This window comes from Engystomops pustulosus, chromosome 4, assembly GCF_040894005.1.
Source record: "Engystomops pustulosus chromosome 4, aEngPut4.maternal, whole genome shotgun sequence".
In the NCBI taxonomy this organism is placed as follows: domain Eukaryota; kingdom Metazoa; phylum Chordata; class Amphibia; order Anura; family Leptodactylidae; genus Engystomops; species Engystomops pustulosus.
In genome coordinates, this window is record NC_092414.1 from 21538524 (window position 1) to 21554065 (window position 15542).

A 15542-nucleotide genomic window follows, 5' to 3' on the forward strand; every position below is an offset into this window, starting at 1 on the left:
CACACTGCGCACACAACACACACTACACTCACACACTGCACACACAACACACACTACACTCACACACTGCGCACACAGCACACACTACACTCACACACTGCGCACACAGCACACACTACACTCACACACTGCACACACAACACACACTACACTCACACACTGCGCACACAGCACACACTACACTCACACACTGCGCACACAACACACACTACACTCACACACTGCGCACACAACACACACTACACTCACACACTGCGCACACAGCACACGCTACACTCACACACTGCGCACACAGCACACACTACACTCACACACTGCACACACTGCGCACACAGCACACACTACACTCACACACTGCACACACAGCACACGCTACACTCACACACTGCGCACACAACACACACTACACTCACACACTGCGCACACAGCACACACTGCGCACACAGCACACACTACACTACACTGCGCACACAGCACACACTGCGCACACAGCACACACTACACACACTACACACTACACTCACACACTGCGCACACAACACACACTACACTCACACACTGCGCACACAACACACACTACACTCACACACTGCGCACACAGCACACACTGCGCACACAGCACACACTACACTACACACTACACTGCGCACACAGCACACACTACACACAGACTGCGCACACAGCACACACTACACACACTACACACTACACACACACTGCGCACACAGCACACTACACTCACACACTGCGCACACAGCACACACTACACTCACACACTGCGCACACAGCACACACTACACACAGAACACTACACTCACTGCACACACAGAACATTACACTACACTGCACACACAGAACATTACACTACACTGCACACACAGAACATTACACTACACTGCACACACAGAACATTACACTCACTGCACACACAGAACACTACACTACACTGCACACACAGAACATTACACTACACTGCACACACAGAAAACTACACTACACTGCACACACAGAACATTACACTACACTGCACACACAGAACATTACACCTACAATCACACAGAACATTACACTACACTGCACACACAGAACATTACACTACACTGCACACACAGAACATTACACTACACTGCACACACAGAACATTACACTACACTGCACACACAGAACATTACACTACACTGCACACACAGAACACTACACTACACTGCACACACAGAACACTACACTACACTGCACACACAGAACACTACACTACACTGCACACACAGAACATTACACTACACTGCACACACAGAACACTACACTACACTGCACACACAGAACACTACACTACACTGCACACACAGAACACTACACTACACTGCACACACAGAACACTACACTACACTGCACACACAGAACATTACACTACACCTACAATCACACAGAACATTACACTACACTGCACACACAGAACATTACACTACACTGCACACACAGAACATTACACTACACCTACAATCACACAGAACATTACACTACACTGCACACACAGAACATTACACTACACTGCACACACAGAACATTACACTACACTGCACACACAGAACACTACACCTACAATCACACAGAACATTACACTACACTGCACACACAGAACATTACACTACACTGCACACACAGAACATTACACTACACTGCACACACAGAACACTACACTACACTGCACACACAGAACATTACACTACACTGCACACACAGAACACTACACTACACTGCACACACAGAACATTACACTACACTGCACACACAGAACATTACACTACACTGCACACACAGAACATTACACTACACTGCACACACAGAACACTACACTACACTGCACACACAGAACACTACACTACACTGCACACACAGAACATTACACTACACTGCTCACTCAGAACATTACACTACACTGCACACACAGAACACTACACCTACAATCACACAGAACATTACACTACACTGCACACACAGAACATTACACTACACTGCACACACAGAACACTACACTACACTGCACACACAGAACACTACACTACACTGCACACACAGAACACTACACTACACTGCACACACAGAACATTACACTAGACTGCACACACAGAACATTACACTAGACTGCACACACAGAACATTACACTAGACTGCACACACAGAACATTACACTACACTGCACACACAGAACATTACACTACACTGCACACACAGAACATTACACTACACTGCACACACAGAACATTACACTACACTGCACACACAGAACATTACACTACACTGCACACACAGAACATTACACTACACTGCACACACAGAACATTACACTACACTGCACACACAGAACATTACACTACACTGCTCACTCAGAACATTACACTACACTGCACACACAGAACACTACACCTACAATCACACAGAACATTACACTACACTGCACACACAGAACATTACACTACACTGCACACACAGAACATTACACTACACTGCACACACAGAACACTACACCTACAATCACACAGAACATTACACTACACTGCACACACAGAACATTACACTACACTGCACACACAGAACATTACACTACACTGCACACACAGAACATTACACTACACTGCACACACAGAACATTACACTACACTGCACACACAGAACACTACACTACACTGCACACACAGAACATTACACTACACTGCACACACAGAACACTACACTACACTGCACACACAGAACACTACACTACACTGCTCACTCACCCGTCCGGATCTGCGGGCAGGTAGAGATGGAGCAGGACAGGGAGCAGCAGCCCCGCTGTCCACAGGTATCGCGGGGCCTGCGCTCTCGCTCCGGAGCGCTGCTGACACAGATCACTTTGTCAAGTGTCGCGCTGAGCGGTCCGGCGCGCGCTGTGATCGCGCGACATTTACCTCTTTTGCAGCACGCGCCGAGCCGCTCAGCCTGCGCGCTGCAAGGAATAATTGCCAAGCGTAACTTTACGCATGGCAATTATTTTGGGGGGTAATGGCGCCTCATCACGCGTCTATGACGCGTGGTGAGGCGTTAATGCGACCTCTGATCATGGCGGCTGTCATTGCCATTAATAGTGAGAAAGTGCCACCTCCTGACTCCCATCAGAACAATAGACTGTACATTAGGCCCAGGACAATGCGTGGCTTTCCAGCTGTTGCGAGACTACAACTCTCAGCATGTCCTGGACAGATACAGACGTGAGGTCACTGCTTTAAGGGGAACATCTCCAACCTCCTTCCGTATAGAAAGCCAAATTTAAGACTCTTGGAAAAAAAATAGTTTTTTTTTTTTTTTTTGTAAAGTGCTACCTATAAATGGGACGCCAAAAATTTTTGGTAAACAATGTAGGATGCTGTAGGACATAAAATTACTCTATGGTCCAGTGATCTTTTGTGCCTTCTATAAAACATAATATATATATAAAAAAAAAAAATTAAAAAAATTTGGGAACAGTAATGGGGTCAGTATTTGCCCCATGTTTAACTATGTATTTTTTGCTGAGCATGGACCTGAATATATATTTCCTTCTACATAGGTATAAAAGCCATAAAATCAGAAATATCTAATTGGACGTCGATTGGACGTGATTAAAATTAGTAACCGGGGGATAAAAACTTCCATAGATATTAGTAGTAATCTTCCCAAAAAGGTAAGTAAGCAAATAAGGAAGGATGATTGGCTTTGTAACTCCTGGGATAAGTATTTGGGATATATGGGAGAAACACTTACTGAGCGTAGTCCATGGCTTATAGATTTATCCCCAATTGTTACTCTAGAGATATATTACTAATAGATTATTGTTGTTAAAAAAAAAGGTTATAATCACGTGAGAGCTGCTTAGTCATTTTATAGATGCATTTTATTGAGTTAGAAATAAATAGTATACAGGAATGATAGATAGTAAGATATGTGATGGATAAGATCGATAGATAGATAGATAGATAGATAGATAGATAGAAGATAGATAGAAGGATAGAAGATAGATAGATATGAGATAGATAGATAGATAGATATGAGATAGATAGATAGATAGATATGAGATAGATAGATAGATAGATAGATATGAGATAGATAGGTAGATATGAGATAGATAGATAGATAGATAGATAGATATGAGATAGATAGATAGATAGATATGAGATAGATAGATGGATAGATAGATAGATAGATAGATAGATATGAGATAGATATGAGATAGATAGATATGAGATAGATAGATAGATAGATAGATAGATAGATAGATATGAGATAGATATGAGATAGATAGATAGATAGATAGATAGATATGAGATAGATATGAGATAGATAGATAGATAGATAGATAGATAGATAGATAGGAGATAGATAGGAGATAGATATGAGATACATGGATACATAGATCGATAGATATATAGATGTGAAACACATAGGATAGATAATTATATAGGTGATATCTATGTAATAATATATTGAAAGATAAGAAATATATAGATATAGATAATAAATAATAGATAGATAATTTGATAGCTAGATAGAGCTAGAGATGGAGTTTTGAGAGAGATAATTGGATAGAATAAATAGATAGGAGATTAATTAAGACACTAAATTGATGATATATAATGAGTTATGAGACAGATGGATAGAAAGATTGATGATAGATAGATAGATAGATAGATAGATAGATAGGAGATAGATAGATATGTGATAGATAGATAGATAGGAGATAGATAGATAGATAGATAGATAGATAGATAGATAGATAGATAGGAGATAGATAGATAGATAGATAGGAGATAGATAGATAGATAGATAGATAGGAGATAGATAGATAGGAGATAGATAGATAGATAGATAGATAGATAGATAGATAGATAGATAGATAGGAGATAGATAGGAGATAGATAGATAGATAGATAGATAGATAGATAGATAGATAGGAGATAGATAGATAGATAGGAGATAGATAGATAGATAGATAGATAGATAGATAGATAGGAGATAGATAGATATGAGATAGATAGATAGATAGATAGATAGATAGATAGATAGATAGGAGATAGATAGGAGATAGATAGATAGGAGATAGATAGATAGATAGATAGATAGATAGGAGATAGATAGATAGATAGATAGATAGATAGATAGATAGATAGATAGATAGGAGATAGATAGATAGATAGATAGGAGATAGATAGATAGATAGATAGATATGAGATAGATAGATAGATATGAGATAGATAGATATGAGATAGATAGATGATATGAGATAGATAGATAGATTTATAGATAGATAGATAGATAGATAGATAGATAGATAGATAGATAGATAGGAGATAGATATGAGATAGATAGATATGAGATAGATAGATAGATAGATAGATAGATAGATAGATAAATGGATACAAATTAGATGGACAGATAGATACGATAGAGAGATACAAGATGGATAATTACTGTAGATAGATAAATAGATAAGAGATTATTAATAGATAGATGTAGCAGACAGAATAGATAGATATGAGATGGTAGATAGATGGATAATGTAGACATGTTACAGAGAGTTGCTGGGATGTCTGGGTTCTGGTAGCGGGGGCTCCGTGTTCCTGTGTGTTATGTGGGGTCTGCAGGAATCCCCCATTATGTGAGGACACGCATGCTCCCTTGTATCCCTCGGCCTCAGCACTGAATCCCTTTTGTTGTCTTCCTGCTCTCGCCCGCTGTTCCTCCGCACAGATCTGCTAACTCATAATATTTTGCTGCTGCGGATCTCTTTCCTCCACGGTGGTGTCCATGACAACAGGCCAAGGAACAATCGCCATAGTAACAGGCCCCGGCAAACTTTACCCACTGCTTCCAAAAGTAACTTCTAAGACCTGGCTTTTTACCGACACGGTTATAAGTACCGTATGTACAAAATATCAGGCGACTCGTCGGCGTCCGTTTTTTAAATTCTTTTTATGAACTTTTTTCATTTAAACTTTTTGAATTTCAATTTCTCTTCCTTTTTTTTTTTTTATAGGTCAACTGTCACTTTTTGTTCACGATTTTCTAAAAACTGTATAATATAATTTTACCGGTAGATTTATACTTTTTATACATTCCAATTTATGTGTTAAAATTTGTTTTTTTTTTGGGGCCCAATATCGAATATAAAATTATCGAGTAGATAGGAAAATAATTAATTTATCGAAATATGGGTATTAATAGTATTGGCCAAAAATTATTTGATGCTTTTACTTTTATATATATTTATTTATTTTTTATTATTATTATTATTATTTTTTTTTATGTTGTTTTTATATAATTTAATATTTTCGAGGGGGTTATTTGTACCTCCATTCTACATTTTCTAACAGCTAGCACATTGATGGGTCGACATGGCGTGAAACTTTTTTTTTTTTTCCCCTGTTTTGTGAGGGGTGAAGTCACTGACTGCAGCTGTGGTATTAACATTCTACTGAATAATTAGATCAGACGGGAAAAGGATGAGCCATACAATGAAATATAGTGATCTAAAGAAAGTCATTAAACAGATTATACTGATGGCCGCCTACTGTGCCCCATTAAAGGAGAAGAATGTGTGCACCTAACACTTGTTGCTTCCAACTAGCTCTAAACGCTTTATGGCACTGCCGAAAAGTGTTATCTAAAGTTCCGTTCATGTTAAAATGTCGATAAAAATTGGAAAGATATTTTTTATATATATATACAGGGAGTCCCCGGGTTACGTACAAGATAGGGTCCGGAGGTTTGTTCTTAAGTTGAATTTGTATGTAAGTCGAAACTGTATATTTTATAATTGTAGATCCAGACAAAAAAAAAATCTTTGCCCCAGTGACAATTGGAGTTTAAACATTTTTTGCTGTAATGGGACCAATGATTATCAATAAAGCTTCATTACAGACACCTTACAGCTGATCATTGCAGTCTGGGACTATAGTAACATCCAGAGACTTCACCAGAGGTCAGAGGGGTCTGTCTGTAACTATGGGTTGTCTGTAAGTCGGGTGTCCTTAAGTAGGGGACCGCATATTATATATATATATCTGTGTTCTAATATGTTTAGAAAGATGAAAGGGTAATGTAAGAAAAAAAAAAAAATGATAGCTAATTTTTAATTGTAGCCCAAACATGATTACCATATATGTAAGATTGAATATCATTAAAAAAAAACAAAAAAAACAACTTACTGCATTTATAGCTATGCCTTATATAAAGTTACCGGCCTCCAATATCAAACATATTTTTTGAGTAGATACATTTTTTTTTTTTAATTATTTGTTCAAACTACTACTCCCTTCAGTTACACCCCCCCCCATGTTCAAACTACTACTCCCTTCAGTTACACCCCCCCCCATGTTCAAACTACTACTCCCTTCAGTTACCCCCCCCCCCCATGTTCAAACTACTACTCCCTTCAGTTACCCCCCCCCCCATGTTCAAACTACTACTCCCTTCAGTTACCCCCCCCCCCCCAAAAAAAAGTATAGTTTTTATTTTAAGATTTAATCAGAGCATTGACCTGAAGTAATAATAACTTGTCTACAATAGAGAAAAAAACTTTTTATTTAGTGTGTTTTATTTTTTTCTTGCATTTTTAGTAACTTTATAGTAGGACTGTACAGAGAAAAAAAATTGGGGGAATTTTTTTTTTAAAAAAAGTTTCCAGGTGCCATGAATAGGGTGACTATGGATCACTAGGGGCACATACAGTATTTTTTTTTAGTTTTTTTTTAAAGGGGCAGATTCTATCATGAGATACATACTTATGATACTTGCATCTTTAGTAGCTTTATAGTAGGACTGTAGAGGAATAATGCCGGTTGGATAATGTATGGGATCCATAGTTAGAAGTTTATTGGATTTTACTGGGACATGATAAGCTTATGTCGGTTTTAATTTCTTCTTAAGTTGAAGGTGAAAATATAAGAAAAAAAAATTATATTATTTTCCATACTTTTATATGTAAATATGTTCGGTAAAGTGATATAATAAGTAGTAGAGGGAGTCAAACAAGATAAGGGGCTTAGGTTTAGGGAGAAGCTACCCATATCTTATCCGCAATATAATCTATAGGTATTGAGCGATACAATTTTTTTTAAACACCATATATATGTATATACAGGCAGTCCCCTACTTAAGGACACCCGACTTACAGACAACCCATAGTTACAGACGGACTCCTCTGCTCACTGTGACCTCTGGTGAAGCTCTCTGGATGTTACTATAGTCCCAGGCTGCAATGATCAGCTGTAAGGTGTCTGTAATGAAGCTTTATTGATAATCCTTGGTCCCATTACAGTAAAAAATGTGGAAATAGTCACTGTGGCAAAAAAAAAATTTTTTGTCTGGATCTATAATGATAAAATATACAGTCCCGACTTACATACATATTCAACTTAAGAACAAACCTCCGGACCCTATCTTGTACGTAACCCGGGGACTGCCTTACTGTAATATATATATATATATATATATATATATATATATATTCATATGCAGTGTATATTGTCTGTATGGTCTGTATATATCTAAATAATCTATACTGTATACAGATTCCATCAATTTTCAACTATCGAGTTCATACCAGGCAACAGGTGTGTTAAAAATACTAAAACACCCAAAAATTTCAAAAACACTTTAAAAAAAATAATAAAAATAATTGAATGATATATATATATATATATATGTGTGTGTGTGTGTGTGTATTGATAGATAAAAAGTTTCCGGGCCTGACTTTAGAAACTCATTTACAGTATAAAAGGAAGAAGCATGAATAAAAAATCAAAATTTAAGAAAAATTAGTCTAATATAACACAGAAATGGCTCTATGAACTGTAACCCAACCATCACGTGCTGCTCCTAGTTATATTTTTATGCCCTCTAATGTTCAAAAACTAAATCAAAAAAGTTTCCCCCCGGCATGGATGGAAAGAGCCCCTGGAACTGAAGTGGTTAATGGATCAAATTTTTCTAAAAAAAAAAAAAAAAGCCACCCCCCAAAAAACTTGAACTAACCTGTGGAATCCATGTCTGGTTCCTCCAATAACCCACAATGCATGATCTTCCCATGGGCAGAACAGGAGACCAATATCCTAGAGGGGGGGGATGTGAGACCCCCTATTCTCAAGTGAAGGGAGTGAAAATGGACACTTGGTAAAATCCAGCAGGGCAGAGACAGACCAGTCACAATGTTTGCTGATGTTGCATGGGAAAAAGCATCATTTTATAAGAGCCCTGATGGGAGACATGTCATTGATAGGCCAGGCTGCCTGATGAATGGCTGCTAGTCAGATGGGGATGTGGCAAGGCTCTCTGTGAAGCCCATTGTGGTGCTGTTTTGAATAATAAAGACTTTCCTCTAAAAAGGGGGGCTTAAATCTACGCAATCCCAGCACTTCAACCCCCCTTTCTATTATAAAAACCTCTTTTTTTTTTTTTATTACTTATACTTCCCCGAGCCTTGTCACCCCCCTATTCCTTACATAAACCCGACGTTCGCTCTACACAAGAAGACGGAACCGCGTCGTTTCATATAATAATTCACACACGTCCTCACTGCGTTCGGGTCCTGCATGGGGCAAACTACAAAAAAAACAAAAAACAAACAAATCAATATCAATTTTTTTTTTAAAAAAAAGTTATGTCAATAAAGTTTCAAAATTCGAGATCTTTATTTAGACGATCATCGAGATTTCTTTCGACTTTTACGTGTTAAGGAATTAGATGTTAAAAAGTGAAAAGCCAGGGGCTTTGGGGCGATGATAAAAGTGGCTGTTTTTTTTTTTTTTTTTTTTTTTTTTTTAAGGAAGGAAAATCTGTGATTAGAATATGAATAGAACTCCAACAGGGAAAGAGAAAAGAGATTACAGATGAATTGCTTTCACCGTGTATACGGGCACTGCTCCCTCCTCCGCAAACAGCAAACTATACCAGCGCTACACAGGAAACAAGGCAGCTCTCACTAAATCACTTTCCCTGGCCAGAGATTCTTTACATCCAGTTTACCAGCCGCTATTACTCCTCCTAATCTCATCAACCTTCCTGCAAGGAATCTCTGCCCGATGGCTCCTTTCAGTTCAGTTTTTTTTTTTTTCCATAAAAGTTTAGAATTTTTTATATATTTTTTTAAATTGGGGGAATTTTTTTTTAAAAAGTTTCCAGGTGTCATGAATAGGGTGACTATTGACCACTAGGGGCACATACAGTAATTTTCAATTTATTATTTTTTTTTAAAGGGGCAGATTCTATCATGAGATACGTCTTAAAGGAAACATACCACCAGGATGAAGAGTTGTAAACCAAGCACACTTACGCGCACCAAGCACACTTATATGCGGGTGTTTGCCCTCTCATCTTTTAGCTGCTTATGCTTTTGTTTTTATGAAAAAAAAGGCTTTGAATTATGCAAATGGTGACTAAGGGGCTTTGGGCTCCATAGCTGTTAATGTAGCACAGAGCCCTTTAGGCTAATTTACATAATTTTTAAAATGAACCTGTTAATAATAATAATAATTATTTTATATAGCGCACACAGATTACGCAGCGCTGTACAGAGCTTGCCAAATTGGTCCCAGTCCCCACGGGGCTCACAATCTAAACAACCTACCAGTATGTTTTGGAGTGTGGGAGGAAACCGGAGGACCCGGAGGACACCCATGTAAACACGGAGAGAACAGACAAACTCTTTGCAGATGTTGACCCTGAGACTTGAACCCAGGTCCCCAGCTCTGCAAGGCTGTAATGCTAACCACTAAGCCACCATGCTGCCCTGTTACATCTGAAACCCCTCACAAACTCCAAACAGCACCTTATAGACTATTATCCACGTTTGCCTTAGGCGTTTTATAGCTTGTGTGCGGTTACATTTTTCTTCAAAAATGACTTTTATTCATATCCTCCTGAGATAAGTAAAAGCAGGTGGGGGAGCTTAACCATGCAGTCCAGCTACCCCACCTCCTGCTGGCTGTTTAGACCTCTAATCCTGCCCTCCTTTTTTGGAAGCCACTGACTTTTCGGCATGATTCTTGTGCAAACGCTGTCCTCCTGTGAGTTTTCACAAGGATCATACTAACCAGTGTCGGACTGGCCCACCAGAGTCCCAGAGGATCCTCCGGTGGGCCCTGGCTCAACCCAATACTGAGCCCAGAGGTCCATCAGAAAACAACACAATTTGGAGGCTGTCAGAGTATATTTCCTGGGGGATAATGAAGAGTGGGCCCCCAGATTGATTTTCTCTGCTGGGCCTAGAAAAAACCCAGTCCGATACTGTAACACATGCCGGTAAGAGGCGGGGTAGCTTGACTACATGGTTGAGCTCCACCCCCCCCCCCCCCTTCTCCTTGACTGGATTTTAGGAGAGATAGGACATGAATAAAAGTCTGTGAAGCTGGCTAGTGTTGGCAGAATATGTGAAGGACCAGTGCCGATCATTCTAATACATGCTGGTAAGAGGCGGGGTAGCTTGACTACACGGTTGAGCTCCCCCCACCTCCTTGACTGATTCTCAGGAGAGACAGGACATGAATAAAAGTAGTTTTTAAAGAAATGCTTCAGCACATACAAACTATAAAAACACCTAAGGCACACCTGGATAGTAGTCTATAAGGTTCTGTGTGGGTTTCTGGTGTGATAGGTTCCCTTTAAAGACATGTTTAATAATTAATATGGGCATAAGAAGCTAAAAGCAGAGGAGATCCTGTTAGTGGGGGCAAGCACCAGCAGGCACGTGTACGTGGCTTATAATCCCTCATCCTTTGCCCTTGCCAACCAATAACAACCATTCGGGAGGTGTGGGGTGTTTTGATACTTGTGATTTCCTACCTATGATTGTAAAGGGGTTGTACCATGTTTGATTTCTATTTCCTGCGCACAATATCATCGGCGGGTGTCCAACTACCGATCACTTATTGAAGGAGCATCAGGTCGAGCTTGCCTACTGCCACTCCATTAAATACTATAGGAATCGAGGAGGAAATTGCTAATTCAATAAAGCATCAGGTCAAGCTTACCTACTGCCACTCCATTCAATACTATAGTAGATGAGGAGGAAATGGAAAGCACAGGGCCGAGGTATCTCAGAATCACCGACTAGGAGTGTCCTAGAGAGACCCCAAATGCTGAAAACGGCAACTTCTGACTCCCATAGTACTGGAGTGGCAGTATGTATGCTCGACCTAACACTACATCAATTAGTAAGACTAGGACACACATTCCCTGAACCACAAGTTGAACCTCCACCAATCAATGTAGGACAGAGGTTGCCTACTCCCCAATCATTTCAGGGTCTCCATAGTCCGCCTTTATGGTTACCATATATCCTAAGCTATATCAACTATTTTGGCTGCAATGCATATGGAGCAGGGAGAACCCCTGCTGGTTACAACGTGACCTTATTGACTCCAATTTTGCTGCGATATTGTATGTTATAAGTAAAAATCTTTGTTTGCACAACAGGTGTCATGGTAAAAATTGGTGTGTGGCCCATTCCTTAAAAAGCCAGGATCAGTAGGGACACCTATTGAATTGATAAGAGGTCCTTTATGGTGGGCTGATGTATAGGTGCAGGCAGTACAGGAAGTGTGCCCCCTGTCTACAGATCATTATCACTTCCCTCCTAATGACGTGGTGCCACTGCCCGGGGCTCATTAAGATCTCATTAGAGCTGACAGGTGCAGGCATGGAGGCCGCTGACCTCTGCCATCCCCAGGCCGCAGCCTCTACAGCCTCCATGTTACTCGTCTAGGTGATGGCAAAACCTGTAAACCAATTACCGCAGATTAAGCAGAGGCCACGTCTCACCAGGACTGCTCTACACTGGATGAATGGACCGAGTGCAACAAAGGAGCAACGCACAGGTTCTAATAAGAAGCCAAATATTACTGACCCCTTTATACATGGGGGGGGGGGGGGGAGGGGGGAACATAATGATCTATTGTAAGGCAAAAAAATCTGCATAATTAGAATAAGTATCATCTTTCTATCTACTATATCAATCTATTCTATCTTCCTATTCATGTATCTACTCTGTTTATCCATTTCAATCTATATATCTCAAATATCTATCCATCTCTATCCAATAACCATATCTATCTACTCTATCATTACCCATTATTTCATAAATATCTATTCATCTCCATCTCCTATCTATCTCCTATCTATCTATCTATCCATCTATCTCATATCTATCTATCCATCTATCTCATATCTATCTATCTCATATCTATCTATCAATCTATCTATCTATCTATCTATCTATCAATCTATCTATCTCATATCTATCTATCAATCTATCTATCTCATATCTATCTATCTATCTATCTATCTCATATCTATCTATCAATCTATCTATCTATCTATCTCATATCTATCTATCTATCTCATATCTATCTATCAATCTATCTATCTATCTCATATCTATCTATCAATCTATCTATCTCATATCTATCTATCTATCTCATATCTATCTATCAATCTATCTATCTATCTCATATCTATCTATCTCCTATCTATCTATCTATCTATCTACCTCATATCTATCTATCTATCTATCTAATATCTATCTATCCATCTCATATCTATCTATCTCATATCTATCTATCCATCCATCTATCTAATATCCATTAATCCATATCTATCTATCCATCTACCTACCTCTATCCTTATCTATTTATCTTTATCTATCTACTATATGAATCTATCCATTACATCTCATCTATCTATCCATATATATCTACCTTATCTATGTACCTATCAATCTAGATCTATTCACTCCAATTATACATATATCTACTTTATCATCTCCTATCCCTCCATTTATATAACGACTCTATGCATCTATTCATTCTGTATCTTCTATCTATCTCATATCTGTCTATTCTATCAATCTAATTATAGATATGGGGAAATCAAAATCTTTCCCTTTTTTGTTTTATTTTTTTATCCCCATCTTCCTGAAGTCCTAACATTTAATCTTACTTGTGTGAGGGCTTAGTTTTTGTGAGGTACAAGTTTTTTTTTTTTCTTGTAATGTTATAATTAATGTTTTGAGTACCTGAAAGTAACAAAATGAAATAGTGGCTCAGAATGGGGGAAGGAAAGGTGTAACCCCTCAATGTTGCTGGGCTTTTGTTTTTTTACAAAACCTTTTTTTTTTTTTTTTGTCAATGAAGTTTAGTTTATCATCCTTGTTGTTTCTCACATTGAAGTTGAAATTTATTTTTCTTAAATGTAAAATGTCGATTTTATTTCTAAAGTAATTATGTTTTTTGTAACATTATTTTACGATTTCAGGTTTAGTCCCCGTTTTCTAATAAATACACTAGCCTCATAAGCAATGAGTCAAATTTATAAAGTCATTTTGCTGCATGCAAAGAGTTTGTATGTTCTCTCCGTGTTGGGTTTCCTCCAGGTCCTCCGATTTCCTCCCACACTCCAAAACATACTGGTAGGTTGATTAGATTGTGAGCCCCGTGGGGACAGGGGCTGATGTGACAAGCTCTGTGCAGCGCTGTGTAATCTTTGTGCTATATAAATAAAGAAGTTATTATTATTACCTTATATACTCGAGTATAAGCCTAGTTTTTCAGCACAAAAAAATGTGCTGAAAACCCAAACTCGGCTTATACTCGAGTAAAAAATATATAGGTTTTACAAGGTTTTTGTGGTAAAATTAGGGGCCTCGGCTTATACTTGGGTCGGCTTACACTCGAGTATATACGGTATGTTGTTTTTGTACCATAAACTTGCTTCAATTTAACCCTTGGGCTGCTTCTTAAAAGCACGGCTCTGCCGGATTGATGGAACTTTCCATGGTATGCCAGATCTTCTGTATTTGTAGCCACATAGTGGTGCAGATCTATGGCTTATAGCACAAACCAAAATCATGAAGTCTAAAGATGTATCTAGTAAGTTGGTGCGGGATGAGGGCATTTTTGTCTAAGGTAACACAACCTATCAGGTAGGGGATTAAATGTCTTTTGTAGAATTCCCTTTCATGTGAAATCTCACCTGTTTATCTACGAAAAGTCATGTAACAAATGAGAAGAGTTATAGTTTACTGTACCCAAGATTAGTCAAAATATGACTCTTCTCTGCAGATTTTCATACGACTATGGAGGAGATAATTTGATAGGTAAAGCGGTGAAATTTCACATAAAAAAATGTAAAAAAAAAATTGTAGAAAGGACATTTCATCACCTACCTGAGAGGGCTGCTAGTTTAATGGGGTAAAATCTGGGGACAGGTTCCCTTTAACCCCTTGCTGCACCATGACGTTCCCCAATGTCATGGTGCGGCAGCAGGTGCATGAACAGAGCTCACTGACCATTTAAATGGCGACGGCTGCCATCTTTTCCAGATCATGGCGTCGCGATCGGGGGGCGGCAATATATTGCCGTGACAACCGGGAGTCTACTTCAGACTCCCAAGGTTGTCATTCAGATCAATAGGAAAATCCCCATATACTGCAATTCAGTAAAATGGCAGTGTACGTTATTATCGATTAGACCCTCTAG

The 15542-nt window shown here is 38.8% G+C and overlaps 1 protein-coding gene and 1 long non-coding RNA gene across 3 annotated transcripts in view; one reads left to right on the top strand and one right to left on the bottom strand.

Annotated features, from left to right (window-relative positions):
* The window catches only part of RFX4 (regulatory factor X4), a 53737-nt gene extending 44409 nt beyond the window's left edge, over positions 1-9328 (bottom strand). For both annotated transcript variants that reach the window (XM_072145450.1, XM_072145449.1), the window contains exon 1: positions 9046-9328. In XM_072145450.1, the coding sequence (XP_072001551.1) occupies positions 9046-9088 (43 nt within the window). In that variant the 5' untranslated portion in view covers positions 9089-9328. The remainder of the gene's footprint in view (positions 1-9045) is intronic.
* LOC140126236 (uncharacterized) overlaps positions 1-10099 on the top strand; it is a 60926-nt gene extending 50827 nt beyond the window's left edge. Inside the window, exons 3-4 of the long non-coding RNA XR_011854787.1 lie at positions 3584-3697; positions 9836-10099. This is a non-coding gene — a long non-coding RNA (uncharacterized lncRNA). The remainder of the gene's footprint in view (positions 1-3583; positions 3698-9835) is intronic.
* Positions 10100-15542: the final 5443 nt, after the last annotated feature.